Source organism: Canis lupus, chromosome 33, assembly GCF_011100685.1.
Source record: "Canis lupus familiaris isolate Mischka breed German Shepherd chromosome 33, alternate assembly UU_Cfam_GSD_1.0, whole genome shotgun sequence".
NCBI lineage: Eukaryota > Metazoa > Chordata > Mammalia > Carnivora > Canidae > Canis > Canis lupus.
This window is the reverse complement of record NC_049254.1, coordinates 30,754,238-30,777,228: the sequence shown is the minus strand read 5'-3', so window position 1 is coordinate 30,777,228 and position 22,991 is coordinate 30,754,238. Positions and strand designations below refer to the sequence as shown.

At 34.6% G+C, this 22,991-nt stretch overlaps 1 protein-coding gene across 22 annotated transcripts in view; it reads left to right on the top strand.

Moving 5' to 3' along the window:
- DLG1 (discs large MAGUK scaffold protein 1) overlaps window positions 1-22,991 on the top strand; it is a 236,839-nt gene that overhangs the window by 176,896 nt on the left and 36,952 nt on the right. For all 22 annotated transcript variants that reach the window (XM_038583205.1, XM_038583204.1, XM_038583203.1 and 19 more), the window contains 3 exons: window positions 1,871-1,973; window positions 17,543-17,657; window positions 22,698-22,874. In XM_038583205.1, coding sequence (XP_038439133.1) covers window positions 1,871-1,973; window positions 17,543-17,657; window positions 22,698-22,874 — 395 coding nt within the window. The remainder of the gene's footprint in view (window positions 1-1,870; window positions 1,974-17,542; window positions 17,658-22,697; window positions 22,875-22,991) is intronic.

Below are 22,991 nucleotides of genomic sequence, written 5' to 3'. Positions count from 1 at the left end.
TATATATATATTTTAAAGATTTTATTTATTTATTCATGATAGCCACACAGAGAGAGACAGAGAGGCAGAGACACAGGCAGAGGGAGAAGCAGGCTCCATGCAGGGAGCCCAACGTGGGATTCGATCCCAGGTCTCCAGGATCGCGCCCCGGGCCAAAGGCAGACGCCAAACCGCTGTGCCACCCAGGGATCCCTTAAATATATTTTTATACAAACACACACACACACACACACACACACACACACACAATGGAATGTTACTCAGCCATAAAAAAGAACGAAATCCTGCCATTTGCAAGACATAGACGAAGCTAGGGCAGCCCGGGTGGCTCAGCGGTTTAGTGCTGCCTTTGGCCCAGGGCATGATCCTGGAGACCTGGGATCGAGTCCCACATCAGGCTCCCCATGGGAAGCCTGCTTCTCCCTTTGCCTGTGTCTCTGCCCCCCCCTCCCCCTCTCTCCCTCCCTCTCGAATAAAGAAAATCTTAAAAAAAAAAAAAAAAAAGACGAAGCTAGAATATTATGCAAAGTTAAGTAAGTCAGTCAGAGAAAGACAAATACCTATGATTTCACTTAAACGTGGAATTTAAGAAACAAAACATGAGCAGAGGGAAAAAGAGAAGCAAGCCATAAAACACTCTTAACTACCGAAAACAAACCGATGATGGTTACTAGAAGGGAGATAGGCAGGGGGATGGGGTAAATAGGTAATGAGGATTAGGAAGTGCACTTGTGATGAGCAATGGGTATTATATAGAAGTGTGAATCACTAAATTGTACCCCTGAAACTAACATTACGCTGTATGTTAACTGGAATTTAAATGAAAACTTTCTTTATGTGTGTTTATTTTAACTTACCTGCATAATGACATCCTTTGTAGATAATATCAAATATCTGGTCTTTATATGGTTAAAGTGTTCTTTTATATAAATTTTATAATCCCAAGAATTTCTGGACTCCTAGTCATTTTTTCCAAAATTGGTATGTGGTCTTTAACAGGTTTGAGACTTGATGTTGACAAAACATGCTTTCATATAAGAATTGCATGACAGTTCTTCCTTTCCAAAAATATTTGATCAAGGTTTCAAGCATTATTGTAATCCATTCACTGCTGGTTTTTAGAGGGAAAAACAACTTGATTTTAAAGTTACTACCATTTGAATATAATGCTACCATGAATTTCCATTTAAGTTTTGCTAATAGTGGGAAAGGTACAATGTCTTAAGGTAGTGTGCTTGCAGTATATACTAGGTATCAGCAGCATTTCAGAAATAAGAATGAAGTTGTTTATTCTTGAGTTGAATTGATCACTAATTATTTCACTCAAGGAAGTGCTCTGTCTTCAAAACATGTCTCCTTGTTCATTTAATAATATTTACTCTATTTAAATATCAGTCCCTGAAATCTGAGCTGTATTAATACTTTTAAATACTTGCCTTCTTGTTACTCCAAAAGAATGGGACCTTAGTTTGAGAATTGGAACTGAAATGAGTAGTAGGAGTGAAAGTAAGGCAGAAGTCAAAAGGATGCTGCATACAAAATGAAAAACCCTCCATTGCTTGAGTTTCTAGTGAAATGAACTAGAAATGAGTTTCTAGTGAATGAGTTATGTATGAAATAATGACATTTATTGAGATTTCATGTTATCAAATTAAGGTATTTTTCCCAAGAGATTGGTAGAGGACTTCCCAGAAAACCTAGAAGAAAATGTTTCGGCATTGCTGACTTGATGTTAAGCAAAGTACTCTTCGTGAATAAAATTGCTTTCATTGATAGTAATTTTATCTGTGCTTCTCAGAATGTAGGCTATTGTGGTTTCTAATCAGTGTGAATAATTTCTTTGAAATTTAAGATTTGATTTGATTTACAGGTAAACAGTGTTGACCTCAGAACTGCCAGCCATGAGCAAGCAGCAGCTGCTTTAAAAAATGCTGGCCAAGCTGTCACGATTGTTGCACAGTATCGGCCTGAAGGTAGTAAAATTCTTTATTGTTTATTTCAGTTTTTAGAATTCTTCCTTTTAATAATGTTTAACTTTCCAAGCTTAACTTTTTTTATATTTTGATCTCTTTTATTAATGTAGCATTTGTTTAGTCTGAACCTATAGTTCACTACCCATGTCAAAGTGTGGTCAGTAGGCTATAGGAATTTGAGTATTTCACTGTTATTGGGTTAATTTTCAAGTGTTTATTTTTTAAAATCTGTCCTCTAATCAAACACATATCCGTGTTATTAACTCAGTGATCCCAAAGGATCATAAAAACCATATGCAATGATAGGTAGCATTGCCAAAGAAAATTATGTCATCCCCTTTTCTGACTTTTGAATTAGATTATATTGTTTATATCAAGATTTAAGATATGTTTTTAATAGCCCTTGTTGCTGTTTAAAATAAAGAGAGAAAAATACAAGTTTGGAATGTAATATGTTTCTAGATAATGAAGTATCGTGGACGTGACCTAAGTTCCTAGGGAAAGAAAGTGGTAATGGAAAATTTGAGGTCATGCCATGTTTAAATGTATGTAAAACTCTAGTGTACATCAACATAACCACTTCTCCAGTAAAACCTCAGTGGAATTTTAAAAGCTTAAACACCCAGAAGAATACATAGCATAGCAGGTAATGTTCACAAACAACAAGGTGAAGAAGGAAGGGATGATGTGACTAAAGGAGTCAGTGAAATAATTTCTGATTTAGCAACTGTTAATATTTATTTTTTTCTTAGGTCAGGATTTATTTTTGTAACAAAACCAAATAAATTTTTTTGGCTAATCAAAGTAGCATATATGGCTTTCCTTGCTATTTCATAATATGTATTGTTGTTAACCTCAGCATTTTAGGTCCATTAACTGGACAGAGATAAATCCATTTACATAATAGATAAGTTCCAAATAAATTCACACTAACCAAACAGAGACTAATATATGAAATCAGAATGTCAATTTTTTAATTCAGTGAAAAACAAAACCTCCATTGGGACCACACATGCCTTTAATCTTCTGGCCAGCACATTCTTGCCCTATAGGTATACTATATGGAAGCCAAGTTATCAATATGTACTAAGATACTGGCTTCCCAGTGTAATAGAAGGCCTCTCATTTATATATGTGCATAAGGAATCTAGACTATTTAGGTATGTTCAAAGGTAAGTCAATATCTGGCCTCAGAAAACATATAAAAGCAACAAGGAAAATAAAATATACATGCTCTTCTGATACAACTCCACCTCACATTAAGCCCCCTTGACAACAAAATATAGGCAAAAGCTTGCTTATGCAACTTGAGATCCAGCAGAAGCTACATAGAAAGAGAGAAGAGTAAAAACATGGAATGCTGAGAATTCTCAGTGGTGGCAGAACTTAGAAAACGACAGAAAATTACTCACTCTAAAGGTGAGGAACTTTTTTTGAGGTATAAAAACCTCATCCTTTGGTTTTGGCAAGCTTCATGGGAATTGGAGTGAACATGCTAAAACAGAAGCCCATCCTTGATGTGGTTTGGTTTAGAGAAGAAGAGTAGTTTTGGAGTAAAGGAATATGTCTTAATACAAGTATCAGATAATGTGACAGTCCTTTGGTTTCAAAGGCCATGAAGATACTGTGCTTCCATCCTTCCTGCACCCCTTAACTTTCTAGTTCAGCTACCATAGCTGGTCCAGCAAAATCCACTTATTCAGTACTAAGCAGTTAAAAAGTAACTGTCCCTGCATTCATACAAAGATATTAATAAGAACCGGTGAAAACAAACAGCAAAACTTAGCAACACATAAAAGTTAGTTACATACACACACAAAAAGCATTGGCATAGATGAGATAAAAATTTGATCTTAATGTTTTCAACAAGTAATGCATTCATTTCTTTGAGAGAAGACCACTAAATAGAAGTGTAAGAACTGTATGGAAAAATGGCTTCACAACCCAAGAGATTGATTTTGAGATAGCAAAACCCAAGAAAGAAGAAGAAAGTAATTTCTTAAATTGAGCTCAAAGACAAAGAGACACTGCAGAAAAATCAATAGAGGATACAGGAGGAAAAATAAAATGAAACAAATAAGGAGATTTTTAAAAGATTAGAAAATATTAGGCAATGGAAGACAGGCAAGGATATATATGAAATATATACATAATTAGACTTTCTAAACAAAATTTTGTAAAGAAGAGAATAAATGCTTGAAATTATATGTTCAAGAAAACTTTACTGAATTAAAAGGAAGTGAATCAACACGATAGAAAATTGATTCAAAATCATCTAAATTCAGACATTCTATTTAATGTTTATCAAGAAAGAATCTTCTGAGACCCAGGTGAAAATACTGAGTTGTATTTAATAAGGAGTTAAAAATTGATGGAAAGAAGAGCTATGCTCTGATGTTTGGTAAGCATAGACCAGAACCAGGATAGTTAACTTTACCATTTTTTTATGTTTAGCACCTTTTAACTAAGCCTAACTTCTATCTGTCTGCACTAGATATACTTGGCCATTGATGGTTGGGAAGGGTGGACTACTGTTTTCCTTGAATAGTTATTGATTGGGCCCAAGAATCTTCCTTTTAGATTATCTTTTTCTGTGCTTGTACTCTAGTCTTCTTCTCTTTTCTTTTTTGTGATTTCTATATGAAATCTATATGAAGCTTCTATATGAAGCTTTCTGATTGATATTTTAGTTGATACTTTTTCTTCAGTTGTAATTAAAATTTAAACTGTTCTCTTGATGGAGCCATTCTTTTATCAAGGAGATTTTGCATTCTACTTTGATTATTCAAGTAGCTACTGTTCAGTTGGTGTTTCTCTTTCTAGGCTAGACCCTTATGTTAGTTACTCTTATAGATGTGGAGTTTTTTTTTTCTGAATATCTCCTGAGTGCCAAACTTACTATTATCTTATTTGATGTCACCAGCTGTATTTCTCTATGGTGTTTGCAATTGAGCATGCCTGAAACAATTATTTTACCATTTCAGTCCATGACACTTCCACTGATTCTTAAGCCAGAAGCCTCAAGGTCTTCCTTGACCTCCCTTTCCTTTCTGATCTCTGTGTCAACTAGTTACTTCCCTAGCCAAACCACTATCCTCTCTTACCTAAACTATTCTAATAGCCTCTAACAAGTTCTTTCTTGATTTTCTCCAATCCTTTCCCTGCTCATTAAGCAAAATGATCTTTTTAAATACAAAGTTTGTGTGTCATTGTGTCATTTCCCATTTAAAACATTTTCATTGAACTCTGAATAAAATCTAAACCCTTTAATAGGACCTGCAAAGAAGGCACTGTGTGACTGAGCACATCAAAACACGTGTGATCACTGCATGCCCTCTATTCCTTCCTTTTCTTCTTAGGCTCTAACAGTACGGGTCTTCTTTCAGACCCTTTATCGCATCATATACTATCCTAATTCTCGGATCATCCTGTACTTTCTTAGAGTCTTCTTTTTCCCTGTTCTTTGTATGGCTGGCTCTTTCTCATGGTTCTATTTCTGATAGCACTGCAGTATTTTTCTTATAACACTTAACACAGTTTATAATTCTATGTTTAGGTGCCTGTTTGTTTATTATTTATTTAAAGCTTGCTCTAGAGCCTTATTAAATATGTAGCTGTATCTCTACATACAGATAATGAGATAGACTAATAACAAAGCTAGTAATAGGATTCAGTCCTCTATCTATTACCTTCAAAATCTAAATACTTTTCACTGGGAATATTTTAGTGAGTGCTTAGTCTGGCAGTGTTGACATTTACTGTATTCTTTTAACATAGCTATGGTACTGTTGCCTGATAAAAACAAGGTAAGTACCGATAGAGCACAGAAGGCAGCCTTTGCCTTAGGAATTCAAGGAGAAGTACTTTATGTTGCCAACATGAGAAAAGAGATCATAAAGTAGGATTGGGGTTTAACTGGCAATCTAAAGAATGGATAGGATTTAGATGGGCAGAGAAGAAATGACATCATAGATTAAAAAAAAAAAGAAGACCAAAAATAGGAGTTAAAATTTAAAACTTTTGGGTACTTTGAAAGCACCTGTCTCCTCCTTGTTGTATTGCTTCTTATACGTTTGTTTATAAGGCAGTAATGGTATAGTTTTATGTTTCATTTTATTATTATGTATTTTTAATAAATGTATTTTTGTTGTACAGCACTTTATAAAAATATATATTCCACATCATCAATGTGTAACTGCTATGAAGGCCAAAGATATAAGTTGAAGGCTCAGATTTCTCTCTTACTGACCATTTTAAGAAGTATAAAGTAACACTGATAATCATTCATCTCTCTGTAGTTAGTATCTTCACTTTACTAATGATGAATCCCTTGGGATTCTCTGCCTCACTGATAGTCTGACATACATGTATTCATACAAGCAGACAAAGAGCAAAGAGGTAAGCTTTTGGTAGGAGTAAGTTTTTATCTTTCAGAATCTATAGCTCTAATCAAACACAGGCCCTGGAATTACTCTGCTTGTTTTTGACTCCATATTCAGAAGTTACAATATTTTGGCAAATAGTTCCTGATCTGTCAAGAACTTCCTATGAGTTAAGTAATAGAATATAATAGAAAAAAATTGTATGCCAAATATGGTGCTAGCCATAGTTACATTGTTACATTTATGAACTCTTTTAATTCCCATGAAGCCTATAAGGTAGGCACTGTTTATCTCCATTTTACATTACAGATGAGTAAACAAAGGCACAAAAAGTTTAAGTAATAATGGCAGTTACACAGCTATTAAGTGGTTAAGATTTATTCTAGCCTCTTTGTAGAAGAGGAAAAACTTGGCTCTCTAACCTTTTAGTTTCACTTGCTGGGGCCTGCAGCTTAAACTGACAGAAGACAGATTCACATGAGAAAGGATTTATTTTATATGCCTAGGAGGAGCCAGCAAAAGAAGGTAGGGCTCATTCGTGGCTTATATACCTAACTTAGTATGGAGAAAAGAGTGGAAAGAAAAACCTTCTACGGTATAAACAAATAGATTTTTAGAAGAAAGTTTGTGATAATGTTTGTCTGTATACCTAAGAGTAGTCTTTCCATCTCAAAGCCATAGTACTCTCCAGGAGAAGGGATTTATGACTGCCTTACTTCCCAAAGTTGCTTCTTTTGTTTAGATAAGGGAAGCTCCAGGAAAGCTTTTTTGTTTTTATTATTATTATTATTATTATTATTATTATTATTATTATTCGTTGAATCTCTAATGTCTTCAGTTTAAAATAATCTTTATGACAACTCTGGGTTCCAGGTGGGTCCTCACATCCTGAAAAGCCCTAACCTCAAATACTCTATCTTGTTGTTCCTCAAGTGTACTAGTACTATATCAGTTTTCAGACCTTTAATCTATATTTTTGGTTAAAAAAATAATTGATTATATTGCAATGACACTATTAAAGGAAAAAGAGATAAAAATAATTAAACTTAACATGAAACTTACTTTTTCTTTCCTATTGGTTGTCTTAATTTTTTTTTCTGCAAGAAAAAAACATTTCTTGAAGTTTATATTATTCCTAATTTTTAAATGGCTAAAACGAAATCTAGAAAAATTGAGAGGTTTAGTTAGAGCCACTTGTCTGAATTCCAAAGCTTTAATTTAAATCTCAACTGCAGGGGATCCCTGGGGGGCGCAGTGGTTTGGCACCTGCCTTCGGTCCCGGGCGTGATCCTGGAGTCCCGGGATCAAGTCCCACATCAGGCTCCCTGCATGGAGCCTGCTTCTCCTTCTGCCTGTGTCTCTGCGCCTCTCTCTCTCTCTCTCTCTCTCTCTCGAATAAATAAGTAAAATCTTTAAAAAATAAAATAAAATAAATCTCAACTGCATAAATCAGCCAATCTCAACTGCAGAAGTAGAGTTTTAATCCCAGCTTCCTCATTTTATTTCCCTTATTCCTTCTGGTAACAACCAAAGAAAGTCGAAGTACAGACTAAATGGAAAGGTTTTATTGTGGACCAGTGGCATTTCTTTGTAAAAAAGCATTTGTCATCTCTTATAGTGATTTCCTATAGTGGCTTCCTAATTAAGTTTTGTTTTAGTGTCTTACTTTCCTTCCTATATCTTTCTACTACCTAAGCAGCCTGCTTTCTTACTCAAAACAGTTCCCTTTTTCTTTCTTTAAATCAGTCCTATCTATTCTCTGAGAGGTACTGCTCTCAGATGTTAAGTTCTATATTTAATTAATATATTTCATTATAGAGTTTTTAAATTAAATAAACTCATTAATGAGTTTTATATTTCATAGTTGGGATTGGAAGTTTCAAAGAGATTGGGGGAGGTACAATTTATTTCCACTCTCTTCCCCTAATTTCTTCCATCTTTTCACTTCTGGCAGGGTCAAAACAAAGATTAGAAGTTGAAAAGGGGGGGGATCCCTGGGTAGCGCAGGGGTTTAGCGCCTGCCTTTGGCCCAGGGTGTGATCCTGGAGACCGGGGATCGAATCCCATGTCGGGCTCCCGGTGCATGGAGCCTGCTTCTCCCTCTGCCTGTGTCTCTGCCTCTCTCTCTCTCTCTCTCTCTATCATAAATAAATAAAAATTAAAAAAAAAAAAGAAGTTGAAAAGGGGAATAAAATGCAGACAATCATCTATTAAACATTATCTTCTCCTCTTATAAGCATATATATTATTTAACCTGTAGCCAGCAGTTCAGAGACTTCCCTAAATATATTTGATGACAAAGTTCGGAAATTCTGGAATATTGAATAGAGAAAACTTTCTGTGTAACATTTCAACTCTCTCCCAGTGGTAGCTTTCCTAGACTAAGTTGTGATGTGATTTTAATAGTAAGTAAAGAAGATCTGAATAAAGTAAACACAGTACTAAATTTGAGACACAAATTTAAGAAATTAACAAAATTGACTTAATACTCCAGTATCTTAAATGTTGAATATCTGAGACTTTAACTGCTACTTGTAATAGCTTAGTTACTTCTTAGGAAAGAGTATTCTTTACTATAAAAAAAAAAGAATGTGGGGGAAAAAAATGTGTTCTTTTTACAGAAGGTTTTTAAATTTCTAAAATGTATAATGTTTTAAGTCATTAGAACTCTCATTAATTCAACTGGCAAAATCACTGAAAACAACTAGTAATGCTGTATGAAATATAATGAACAAGAGCTGTTAAGTCAGTAAGGGATTATCAAGCAAAAGTGAAGGAAAACTAGGAACTCAGCTAAAGAAGCACAGACATCGCATTTGTATAAGAGCTGTGATACAATGGCTTACAAGAGCCAAATTGTCAGATTTTCGGGAATTGTGCAAAGTAGTTGTTAAACAGAGTCATTATTAAAAATGAAATTATGGGGCAGCCCCAGTGGCGCAGCAGTTTAGCGCCACCTGCGGCCCGGGGTGTGATCCTGGAGACCGGGATCAAATCCCACGTCGGGCTCCCTGCATGGAGCCTGCTTCTCCCTCTGCCTCTCTCTCTCTCTCTCTCTCTCTCAATAAAATTTTTTTTAAAAATCCTTAAAAATGAAATTATGGAGAACCTGGCTGGCTTGGGAGAGCACGTTAACTCTTGATCTCAGTGTTGTTAAGTCAAGCCCCACATTGGGTGTAGAAATTACTTAAAAAATAAAAGTTTTAAAATGAATGAATGACTGAGTAAATGTACAAATTAGATATTTAAAAGATTAGAATAAGGGCACCTGGATGGCTCAGTGGTTGAGCATCTGCCTTTGTCTCAGGTTGTGATCCCTAGGTCCTGGGATGGAGTCCTGCATCAGGCTCCCCACAGGGAGCCTACTTCTCCCTCTTCCTATGTCTCTGCCTCTCTCTCTCTCTGTGTCTCTCATGAATAAATAAAATCTTTTAAAATTTTTTAAAAAGATTAAAATATTAAAAACAAAAGTATAAATATTGAAAACTTACCATTTCCTAATCATTTTCTAGGACAATCACTAAACTAATGGATTAATAGAGCAGTGGGACAAATAGAAAATTAAAAATAGGATAGTAGATTTAAAGTTGAATTGCCCAGAACTACCGCCTCCCCTATTTCCAGGAAAAAAAAAAAAAAAAAAATGGATAGCAAAACCAAAATTTATTAACAGATCTCTGACAAAACTAGATAAAAGGATATCCCCATGAGCCCCAAATACAAGCAAATATAAACAAGTTCTCAACAGCTGTGAGACCCTATATTACCAGGATCTGTACAAGGGGAAGCAGCACAAGAAGCCCAAAAGCCAGTCAGTACTCACTAGAAAAGGCAGTGCCCAATTTGAGAACAGCACCTACAATTGTAAGGGTTTTTGCACAATCTACATTTTAAGCACAGGGGATCTACAGTAAGGTATAAGAGAGATGGAACAGTCTGGGCCCTCCAACACAATTAACCAATGATAGCTCCATTTCAGTACAAAACCCCAAATCAAGGGAAAACTTCTAAGAATAAAATCCAGATTCAGGAGTATAAGGATAATAGAGCCAAAGGAAACAGAAGGTACAGACAAGTAGGAGGAAAATACACCACTAGGAAATCTCAGTGTGAGATAGTATCTTTGAACATTTGTCCGAAACAACAAATGAGGGAACTCCAGACCTGTGAAGACAGAAAAGGCATCCTGATCCAAAATAGGCTTATCTAAAAGTTCAGAAAAACTGAGTCACCTGGGTGGCTCAGTCAGTTAAGCATCTGCCTTCAACTCAGGTCATGATCTCAGGGTCCTGGACTCCAGCCCCATGTTGGGCTCTCTGCTCAGTAGGGGTCTACTTCTCCCTTTCCTTCTGCCCTTCCCCCCCCCCTTGTGCATCCATGCTTGTGTGCTGTCTCTCAAATAAAATATTAAAAAAAATTTTTTTTCAGGAAAACTAATTTCACGTAAAAATTAACAACAGAAACAGACAATTGAATCCAATTGTAATCTGTTGGAGGGCAGCCCAGGTGGCTTAGTGGTTTAGCGCCACCTTCAGCTGGGGTGTGATCCTGGAGACCAGGGATCGAGTCCCATGTCAGGTTCCCTGCATGGAGCCTGCTTCTCCCTCTGCCTGTGTCTCTCTCTCTGTCTCTCTCTCTGTCTCTCATGAATAAATAAATAAAATCTTAAAAATATATATATAAAAGCATGCTAAAAAAAAAAAAGAAAGAAATCTGTTTGAAATATGAAAATAAGGATCAGAATAACATCTCCACAGTGAAAGTATGCCAGAAAAACATGCCCATGAAATAAATGAAAAGTGTAACCTTAAGTATGGAGTATTTGAAAGAACAATGTAAATGAGTTGATAAAATTTTGAAAATTATTAAAAATAAAAATGTTATTTCAAAAATTAAGTTTAACAAAGAGGAGCATGATATTTCCTTAAAGTAAGTAGGTAAAAATGAGGATATTTTTTAAAATCAAAAATAAGAGCTCCTTACCTTCCATATCCTGATCAACTTAGTCATAAAAGCCATTAGTTGGAGTATAGTAGGGTAGTTATCTGCATTACAGATTTGGGAGTTTGGAGACAGCTATGGTGACCCATTAGGACTTAATCATGAAGAGAGGACTTCTGTGTGGGGTATTGCTCTGGTGTGAGGAGTCAGAGTCTGAGCAGAGTGAGGAGGTAACACATGAGACTGGTTAAAGCCCAGTCAAGGTAGTAGAGACAGAAGACTCCTTACATACAGAGAGTGATCCAATGAATACATATATGCTGAAGGTAATGTTATCTGTAATTTTCATTTTTAGAATAGTGCTAAATATGGAAAGGGAGAAAACTTAAATATAAACCTATATTAGATTAGAATTGGAGAAATTGGTATAAGCATGTTTTCAATTTATATAAACATAACTATAGTTATAAATGTGTGTCTATTTTACGTGTGTGTGTATAAAATTCTCTAGCCCTATGCAGTGAGAGAGCCTGCGACCAATAGCAGTGAGTACACCTAACACTCAGATCTTGGCCTCTAAATACTCTTCCCCAAGGCTGTTTGGATTAATGGCCAGTTCCAGGGGTGGGACAAGGAAACTACTAGAATTACTCTGTAATATTCTGTGCCAGAGAGCAAAGAAATGCTCGAGGAATGATGGAGATATGTCAAAAGGACAGAATACGGGCAGCCCTGGTGGCGCAGCGGTTTAGCGCCGCCTGCAACCTGGGGTGTGATCCTGGAGACCCAGGATCGGGTCCCGCATTGGGCTTCCTGCATGGAGCCTGCTTCTCCCTCTGCCTGTGTCTCTGCCTCTCTCTCGCTCTCTCTGAATGAATAAATAAATAAATCTTTAAAAAAAAAAAAAAAAAAAAAAAGGACAGAATACCCAGTTTGAAAGTGTTCACACTGGCTAAATTGAGCAATAATTTGAGGTTATACTGTACTAAGTAAACTTTGAAATCATGAGTCTTTACTAATAAAAAAAATAGAATTAGCTGGAGGTTTGATGAGAATGGAGGAAGTGTATATGATTTCAGTGACTTGTCATTTGCAAAGGGAAAAAGTAATTTCACAGAGAATCAAGTGCTAAAAGTTGATAACATTAGTAATGAGACAAAAAAGAATTGTAAACTACCTGCTAGAGTGCAGTGGGGAGAACATAACATCTCTTCCATGATTCCTGCCAGATTTGCATAACCAGAATCTAGTCATGTGGAAACATCAGACAAACCTAAAGTGCGAGACAGTCTACAAAATAATTGACCTGTAATCTTCAATAGTATCAAGATTACAAAGCCAAGGGAAGACTGAGGAACTGCTGTGTCTGAAGGAAACTAAAGAGATACGACAACTAAATGCTCATATGCTCAGATATGACAACTCATGGTTTCAAACTAGGCCCTTCTGGGCAGTCCGGGTGGCTCAGCAGTTTAGCACCACCTTCAGCCTGGGGTGTGATCCTGGAGACCCAGGATCGAGTCCCACGTCGGGCTCCCTGCATGGAGCCTGCTTCTCCCTCTGCTTGTGTCTCTGCATCTCTCTGTCTCTCATGAATAAATAAATAAAATCTTTAAAAAAAATAGCCCCCTTTGAGGCACAGCGCATTCATCATTGGGGAAACTTTAGTGGGGTGTGGGCATTAGATGTATTAATGTTACTTTTTTATTTTGATGGCTTTGTTGTTAATATAAGAAAATTTCCATTATTTATAGGAAATACATAGTATTTCCTATAAAGTATTCAAGGGTGATGAGACATCAGGGAGGCAAGTTACTCTCAAAATGTATTAATTTTTAAAAGCAGGGAATTAAGAAAGATATGAGAATGACAGATAAAGTAGGCAAAGAATATTCAACATATATGCAGAAGTCTCATAGGAAAAAACTAAAACAAAGCATATAGGACAAATACTAACAATGTAAAAACAAGAAAACCTTCCTAAAATTAAATAAAAAACAAACTATATATCAAAAAGATATTCTATATACCTAAGATGATAACCAGCACTGAGAAATATTCTCATAAAATTATTGGAATTACAAGAAAAATACACACATCCTGCTCTCCAACCTCCAGCAAGCTCCTCAGCCTCTCTGCTCTTCCTTTTCTGCTGAGTTCCAATCCCTGGGATGCTTTCCATCTCCCTTCTCCCAGGACTGGTCTGTCCTGTTCCATCTGTTCAGGACAGCAATGAAACTGAAAACAAATTGGGAACAAACCAAAAATTGTATGGCAGCTTTCAATTTCTATCACTCATTTTTAACTTCACAAATAAATAATAAAAATCTCAAAATAAAAAAACAAAAATTTCAGTGGAATTCCAGGCCAAAGGTTTAAAAAAAAAAAAAGCTCTTTAAAGGAAAGAAAATGAGATAGTTATTAGAATTTCATCAGCAATAGCTTATAGGAAACAGTGGGAGTCAACATACTCAAAGAATCAAAGAAATTGAATAGAATAGACTCTCACATATAAAGGCGGAAGTCAAATGTATAAATAACAGATTGATATTCAGTGATAATTGTTCATATAAACACTCTGAGAAGAAAATAAATTTCAGACACCCAGAATGATAGAGATGCTGATCTCTAAGGACTAGTGCTAGCAATTAATATAGTTGTAAGGAAGAGAGTATATGATATGAAAAGACTGTATGCTTTGATAGTTTGGATACAGTACAATTATCAGAAAATGGGGAAAATTTGGAGATGCTATGAAAATAACATAAGCTTTCTAATTACTTTAAAGTTTTAACTGTATATAAAAGGATATTTCAGTTTAGCTCTGAGAGATTGCTCATGGTGAAGGGGGCAAAAGCTAAACAAAAGGTTACCATTAGAAGAATAAACTTCCCTAATTTTATATTTATGTATTTATTTTTGAAAGTGTATAAAATTTATTTAAATCTGTTTTATGAAATATCTGAATATTTTATAAGAACAAAATATTAATGTTTGAAATTACTTAATACATTTATAAAATGTATTTATATAATTCCTTGTTTTAGGAATTAATGTATTTTTAAATTTAGGAAGGCTTCTTCTTTTGTATTTGTGTGTGTAAACAAATGAAATAGACTGCATAGCAAGAGTATGTTCTAGTTACTATTGTTTCATAACTTGTCCAAAGCTTAGTGTATCAAAACAGTAACCATGTTATGGATTCTGTAGATGAGGAATTCAGTCACGGTTTTGTCTGGTTGGTCTTTGTGGCATAGACTGATGTCACTTAATGGGATTCAGCTACTGGATGAGGGTCCAAAATGGGTTTACTCCTTTTGTCTTGAGCCTCGGTGATAACTGGCTAGAAATTTGGGCTCAGAACACCATCATGGGACCTCTGCAGCATGGTGCTATGAGGGTTCTCAGACTTTTTCCATATTATCTGTCTTCCCCCAGGTCAAGCAAGCATCCCTAAAGAAACAGGCAAAAGATTTATGGCCTTTTCTAATCTTATTTTGAAAGTCACATTTAATCATTTCTACCATATTCGTTTGCTTGTGAGTCATAAGGCCACCCCAAATTCAAGGAGAGGGTGATTAGACTGCACCCTCCTGATGGGGGAATGTCAAGGCCACATAGTACAAGAACATGTGGGATACAAGCACATATCTTTGGAGAATAGAACTGAGATCAAACAACTTCAGTCATATCAAAAGTTATCTTAATTGTTCAAAGGAAACAATTTTCAAATTTACTGATAAACCAGAATCTGACTCTTTACCATATTTTGTTGTAAGTAAGAGATAATGGTTTAATGCAGAAGAACTATACAGCTATTAAAAAAGAGTGAGAGGCATCTATATATGCTACTATATACAGTGTCCTTACTATTAGTAAGACTACTGCTATACTTACTGTTAAGTAAAATAAGCATATTGGAAGAAATGTGTAGGTTACTGTTTAAGAAAGGAGCCGTATGTGTATGTATGTGTGAATAAGAAATGTATATATAATTACATATTACACATATTGTGTGTAAATATATTTGCATATACATGTGTATCTGCTTCTGTTACTTAAAATGGAAGAAAAAAACTTTTCTTTTTTCTTTTTTCTTTTTTTTTTTTTTTTTTTTTAGAAGGAGGAGGCAGAGGAGGGTTTGGAGGGCCAGAGGGAAAAAGAATCTTAAGGAGACTCCCATGTTCAGCAGAGATCCCAGTGCAGGGTTTGATCTCATAACCTGGAGATCATGACATGAGCCAAAATCAAGAGTTGAATTCCCAGCCAGCTGAGCCACCCAGGCACTCCTGGAAGAATAAACCTTTCTGTAAATGTCTATATATAATGAAGACAGAGTAGGGTAGGAGAGAACTAGAAGCTAAACTTTTTTAATATCTTTATTTTACAGATATGACCTTGGAACTATTTTACCTACCTATTAAAAACAATGAAAAACTTAAAAAGCAACCCCTAGAAATTGAAGGTGGAAATAAATAAGAACAATGAACGTAAATATTATATCCAGTTTGCAACAGTAATACCTAGGGAGAAGCTACTCTGAGTAATTTAGCCATTAAGCTGTTTGTTTATATATATATATATATATCTCCCTACTGGACCATGCTCTAAATAAGATAATAAGTAGGGAAAGTAATATCTCCCTACTGGACCATGCTCTAAATAAGATAATAAGTAGGGAAAGTAAATAGCTGTTTTCAATAATGATGTCATGGTCTTAGTTGTTGTTATTTTAAGGCTGCTGTGAGTGTAATATTGGATAAAATGAAGTCACCATCCAGTACTCTGTTATTCCTAGTGTCTTGGGAACTAGGATAATTCTTATGCAATAAAGCACATACAGATATAAGAGAGAATAGACTAAGTGTTAATTAGAAGAACCAGTATAAATAAGGGCACCTGGCTGGCTCAGGCAGAGGAGCATGCGACTCCTGATCCCAGGGTTGTCAGTTCAAGCTCCACCTTGGGTATAGAAATTACTTAAATAAATAAAACTTTAAAAAAAGAACTAGTATAAACTAGTTCAGAGTTCACTTTATATTTTTATCTATATCTCCATCAATCTGTCTATATCTTAGCTGTGTCTACACAAACCAAAGTTTGCCATGAATTGTTAATTGTTGAATTATAATGGATACATTATACAGTCTATAACGTTTATATTTTATTTTATTTTTTTTTTACGTTTATATTTTAATTTCTACTATATTTTAAAGGATGATAAAATAGCATTTTATTATATATTAATGTGAGCTTTTAAATGTTTTTGAGTTTTTGATGAATTGTTGATTCAGTTAATCTTAGTATCCACAAAACAAACTTGGTGACTATGGTGAAAGGAAGAATAACTCCACAGTAATCATACTTATTCTTACTCTATAAGAGTATACAAACTATGCAAACTCCCAAGCAAGGTATTTGCTCTTGCTATAAAACCAGTTTTACAAGAAAATCTCATGAGATCTACCCAAATTTCTAGAAAATAATTTGCTTATTACAAATAGAGAAGAAGATATAAGAGTGTTAAGTGTGTAATTGCAATGTATTTGAAAAAGTGTTTAAGGTTTTACTAATACTTAGTAGTTTTTATTATGATGTAGTTTTTAAAATAGTTCATCTTCCAAATCATACTTGTTTTTACATAAAAACAATCCTAAAATGTCTATTCAAATTACTTTGTGTCTTATTTTGGCATTTTGAAAATTTATAAATTATAAAATGAGTTGAAGTAAATTTAATTTTTTAATTTTTATGGTATGTTTTTGCTATATTATTGACTACACACAAATTCTGTGTTTAAGCACATAGAAGTAATGATTTCCTCAAGGGGAAAAAGGCAGTAAACAAAGCATTGGTTACAAATCATTATAGAATTGTTCTTTTTAAGTATAAAAATTAAAATTATGAGTTTTAATTTTTTAAAGTTACAGTTAAATCGACAGTAATACGAGATTGATATTAGTATTTGATGAATGAAAGTTGTCTTTTAATTGATTAAATGTGATAAGAACTTTAAAATAGCATATGAGAAAATTCTAATTCAGCCAATTCTAACTTACAGTACATTCAGAAAATTGTTAATTTTTTTTTTGAAATTTGCATTTTGGCCAAAATCTTATACAGGTTTTACTCTTTTAAGGTTCTAACCACATTTAATCAAATATAAGATAGCTAACATATTTAATACTTTAATTTCAAGTAACTTATTTTTTAGATTGTAAATATAAATTTTTTTTTCCCATCTAGAATACAGTCGTTTTGAAGCCAAAATACATGACTTACGGGAGCAGATGATGAATAGTAGCATTAGTTCAGGATCAGGTTCTCTTCGAACTAGCCAGAAGCGATCCCTCTATGTCAGGTAAATTTTTTTACTTCTAACTATGACAGTCCTTTTATGCATGCAAGAAGTCTTCACATATTTTACTATGACTTAGTTTTAATATAGAAAAATACGTTGCAGGGGCTCCTGACTATACTCCATTGCACTGGCTCAGTCACTGGAGCATGCAACCCCTGATCTTGGGGTTGTGAGTTTGAACCCCGTGTTGGATATAGAGATTGTTTAAAAATAAAATTTTTAAAAAAGAAAAATATATCACATACCAAGGAAACATTATTTTATGATTCATTTCCTATATGTGTCTTTCAAGAGTTGAAATGTTATTATTATTGTATTAATGAAAGTTATACAACCCCTTGAATAATAGTGAGTGACTATACTGTAGTTTGGTATGTCATAACATCCAATACTTACTTTTATTCTTTATAATGTTCTCTGAGTAATTATGATTAGATTTCTATGGCAATTTCCATAATAGCAAAGAGAACCTATGTAAATAATAGTTTAAAATGTGAATAGCCTCAGTAAATAACACAAATTCAGGAAATTTCTGCATGTATTTTTTTTTTTAAGTACTTGGGAGAAGACAAGCATGTTATTTTTCTATAATAGATTAATGTGATAGCATAAATCTAATAATAGTAAACAGATACCATTAGTACATAAACTGTTCTTTTTTACTTCACTGGCTAATAGGACTTAATACAGATGACCAACTTGTATTCTGTTTACTTTTTTTTTAGCTGAGCTTTTATTCAGTACTTTATTATACCATTATTTTAATTTTAGTTGATGACTACAGGTAATCTGTACCATTCTTCATTATTTTTTCATTCCTTCTGATCCTATTGGGGAACATTTCCTTGTGTATTTTATCTATTCTTCTGATTGGATGTGTTTCATAAAATAGACACATATCCCATATATGTTTGTATATGTGTATAAAAATATCTCTACAAACAAGGAGTGTATTTATTTACATATGACATTATATTGACATTGTCTCAAATAATACTATTCTGTGATATATAATAAAAGGAAACTTCTATCACTTTCTTCACTTGTTCTTTTCCTACCCCTTTCATTCCTTCTGCCCTAGCAATGTTCTGGGAATCCTCAGTGTATCAGATTTTTCTCTCCTTCCACCAATTCTTGCAATATTTATTAAATTCTTCAGTTCCAGAGTCCTTAAAATATTTTATGTGATTTTGATATCCACAGAAAAAGGAAAAACTTTTTTTTTTTCATTTTCTTCTTGTCGGTATTTTCTAATCTTAGTATAATTAGGTGTTGCCTTTAATAAGTGATTCATTAAAAACTTATAAAGCCATAAAAATCAAAACATTAGGTTGTATTTGTTTTAGGTACATTTAATGAATCATCTTTCCTTTTTGTTTTTTTCCTTTTTGTTATTTTTTAAAGAAGTAAATATTTTTGCAAATTATATATTATCAAAAAACTTAATGAAAATAGCTGTCACCTCTCAAGAATCCCCAATTTCATTTTCTGAAAATAATCATCCTCCATTTTCTTAGCATACCCCCTTGCTTTCCCTCCACGTTTCTAAATGTGCATATATTGCTGCTTTCAGTTTACCAATTTTGGACATTATGGACTTAACTGCCATAGTACATAACTTTCTCTTTCCATTCTGCCTCTTCCTCTATCACTCAAGCATATAGTACCATCATTGTTAATAAAATTAATAGCATTTAGAGTCATGTGACTGTGTAGTATCTTCATTACTCAACTAGTATATTATGACCATGCTTCCTTTCTTTTGAAACTTTTCCTTTTTCCTGGGCATAATAATTGTGTTATTTGCTTAATTGTCCATGTACTTATTACTAAGTATCTTTCTTTATTTTACAGTAGACTGTATAGTTTTTCACATGATGAAACCTGTGGTTGCACATATGATCTTATGACTTCAGATTTTTTCCTTTTGTTTTTTGTTTTTTGTTTTTGTTTTTGTTTTTGTTTTTGTTTTTGTTTTGAGAGAAAGAAAGAGGAGATGCGTGTGAGAGCCCCAGGCAGCAGGGAGGGGCAGAGGATGAGAGAGAGAATCTTAAGCAAGTTCCCTGCCCACGTGGAGCCCAATATGGGCCTTAATCTCACAAAAGAAATCTGCCCATGAAATCAGTAGTGGGATGCTTAACCAGTTGAGCCACCCAGGCACCCCAATTTTTTCCATCTTTCTGCTCCAGTCTGGACTGGTTGCTCTATAGACTTGCTGTATAGGTCTCACATGGGACTTGCCTTTGCCACTGTTGTATTCCTTTTAGCTCTCTGCTGGGTCCGTCTTTTTTTAGATGCTAAATTTTCTTTCTCAGTTTACTTTTATTTTACCAGAGCACATTCTCTAATAAAGTCTTGAGGAAAGGATGTGGGAGGGGATACTTTTTGAATCTTAGCATGTCTGAAAATGACTTTAATTTGCCTTCTCTTTGATAGAGAATTTGGGGTATGGAGGAGGGCCTGATAACCTATTTTATATTCTGAGAGCCCCATTTTATTTAACCCTTTTTTTTTGTCATCCTCTTTTTTCAAGGACACAATATCTTCTCATGTTTCTCTAGTATTTTCTTCTGCTTCTCTAATTCTCTGCTTTCTCTGTATTTCTTTTTTCTAGTTTACTTGTTTTCTTGTTTTTTATATGTGAGGCAATCTTTAAATATTTAGTGATCCTTATGACTAGAGAATGAAGCTAGTGTATTTAACTAAAAAATAATTATGTTTTTGTTTACTGCCCTCTCCCACCCCAGGTCATTCTTTTCTTTGGGATCATTAAATATCTCTAGAAAAGAATCCTTAATCCCTTACCTACAGGATAAACCAGGTTGCTAGAATTTCAGTCTTCAGTGTGCAGATTTCTTTTTAATCTATCTGTTTTTAGCCTAGCACCTTTCCCCTCCCCACCAAGTTCCAGAGTATAGAGCTGCTCAAATTCAATTTCTTTAGAAACTAAATCTCATCTTCTATGGATTTAGGAACAGGAGAAGGAATCTGGAAGGTGTAAGTGCTATATGAAGTGTTTCTACCAGTTCTTCTGTTTTCACTGCTGTAACCTATCTCTGCCTACCTGGATTCTGTACATTTCTACTTCCTGAGCATTTCTAGGGTTTTAGGGAGTAAATCTTATTTCAATATCCCTCTCTTCAGACACCCCATTTAAGCTTCCTCTAATCTTCGACAATAAAGAAGTCTACGGGGATCCCTGGGTGGCGCAGCGGTTTGGCGCCTGCCTTTGGCCCAGGGCGCGATCCTGGAGACCCGGGATCGAATCCCACGTCGGGCTCCCGGTGCATGGAGCCTGCTTCTCCCTCTGCCTGTGTCTCTGCCTCTCTCTCTCTCTGTGACTATCATGAATAAATAAATAAAATCTTTAAAAAAAAATAAAAAATAAAAAAAATAAAGAAGTCTACGATCCAGCAGTAACACTACTAGGTATTTACCCAAAGAATACATAAATACTAGCTTTGTAGCAGCATTATCTACATTAGCAAATTAGGGACACAGCCTAAATGTCCATCAACTAATGAATAGATAATGAAGTTATGGGGTGTGTGTGTGTGTGTGTGTGTGTGTGTGTGTGTGTGTGTAATGGAATATTACTCAGCCATAAAAAATCAAATCCTCACTTTTTGCAACAACGTGGATGGAGCTAGAGGGAATTACATTAAGCAAAATAAGTTAGAGAAACAAATGCCATATGATTTCACTCATATATGGAATTCAAGAAAGAAAGCAAATGAATGTGGGCCAGAGGCAGGGAGCTGGGGAGGCAAACCAGGAAACAGACTCTTAACTATAGAGAACAAACTGATGGTTACCGTAGGGGAGAAGGTGGTGGGTGGAAGGATAGGTTAAACAGATGATGGGGATTAAGGAGTGCACTTGTGAAGAGTACAGGTGTTGTATGGAAGTGTTGAGTCATCTTATTGTACACCTAAAACTAATATTACATTGTGTATTAACTAACTGGAATTTAAATAAAAACTTCAAAAAAAAGACAGTTTTAAAAAGTTGGTTAACACAAAAAGGAATATGATTTGTATCCTAATTTTTAGTTGCCAAAGTAGAACCAAAAAATGAATAAATTATATCATAAATGTAATTGCTGGGATTCTTTCCTTGAGAGAACTACTTTGGATAAGAATTTAAGCATTGTACATTAATCAAGTAATAGAACACTTTTTATAAAATTTTTAAAGATTAACATTCTGCAAAGTTTTTCCAAAATATTTGACAGCGGTTAAAGTCATCTGTGGTTAGTTTTTATCATTGTTATTGACTCTGAAAATTCTATTGATGCTAGTTTTGTGAACAAATGCAAGAAATAATTAACTGACAAAATAATCACTCTGTTAATCCAGTCTCATAGTCTGCAACTAATGAATCCAGTCTCGGGGAGTTTTATTTTCCCCAGTGTGTATAGCCAAAATAAAGAAAAGAGTACCTCTTAATATTTACTTCTTGTTTATTAATTTAGAGTAACTCTCTAGGTTTGCTTCATTTTAGAATTCAATATGGCTTGCCATTATTATACTAAAAGCATTTTTTTTAATTTCTCATTCAATATTGGGAGAAATAAGGTAGTATACCTCATTTTAAAAACCTACCATAAGTCAGTTTGGGTATTTCTCTTTTGTCTGTCTTTCTGTATATAGTGCAAATTCTTGAGCTTGGCATTATTTTGTATACCATAGTATGTTGTTTAATTATTTACCTGGATTATATACACTTTGAGAATCCTATGTTAACTTAATATTGGTAATATGATAACAATTTATCATGGGGGCAGCACCTGGGTGGCGCAGTCCGTTGAGCATCCAATTTTTGGTTTCAGCTCAGGTCATGATCTCAGGATCATGAGATGGATTACCTTGTTGGACTCTGAGCCCAGTGAGGAGGAGTCTGCTTACTTTAAGATTCTCTCCTTCTGCCCCTCCCCTCACACATACACTTACTTTCTCACTCTCTCTAAAATATAAATAAAACTTTAAAACAAACAACCAGCAAAATAATCATGCACTTTTTTCTTCTTAATCTCTATAGAGCCCTTTTTGATTATGACAAGACTAAAGACAGTGGCCTTCCCAGTCAGGGATTGAACTTCAAATTTGGAGATATCCTCCATGTTATTAATGCTTCTGATGATGAATGGTGGCAAGCCAGGCAGGTTACACCAGATGGGGAGAGTGATGAAGTTGGGGTAATTCCCAGTAAACGCAGGTAAGTAGAAGTCTATTACAGTCTTACCACTTGAAAGTACGGCAACATAAAATAATTGTTGATTTTTTTTTTCAATACTTTTACTGAGGTGGTAATTTTATGCTTGGTTTTCCATAT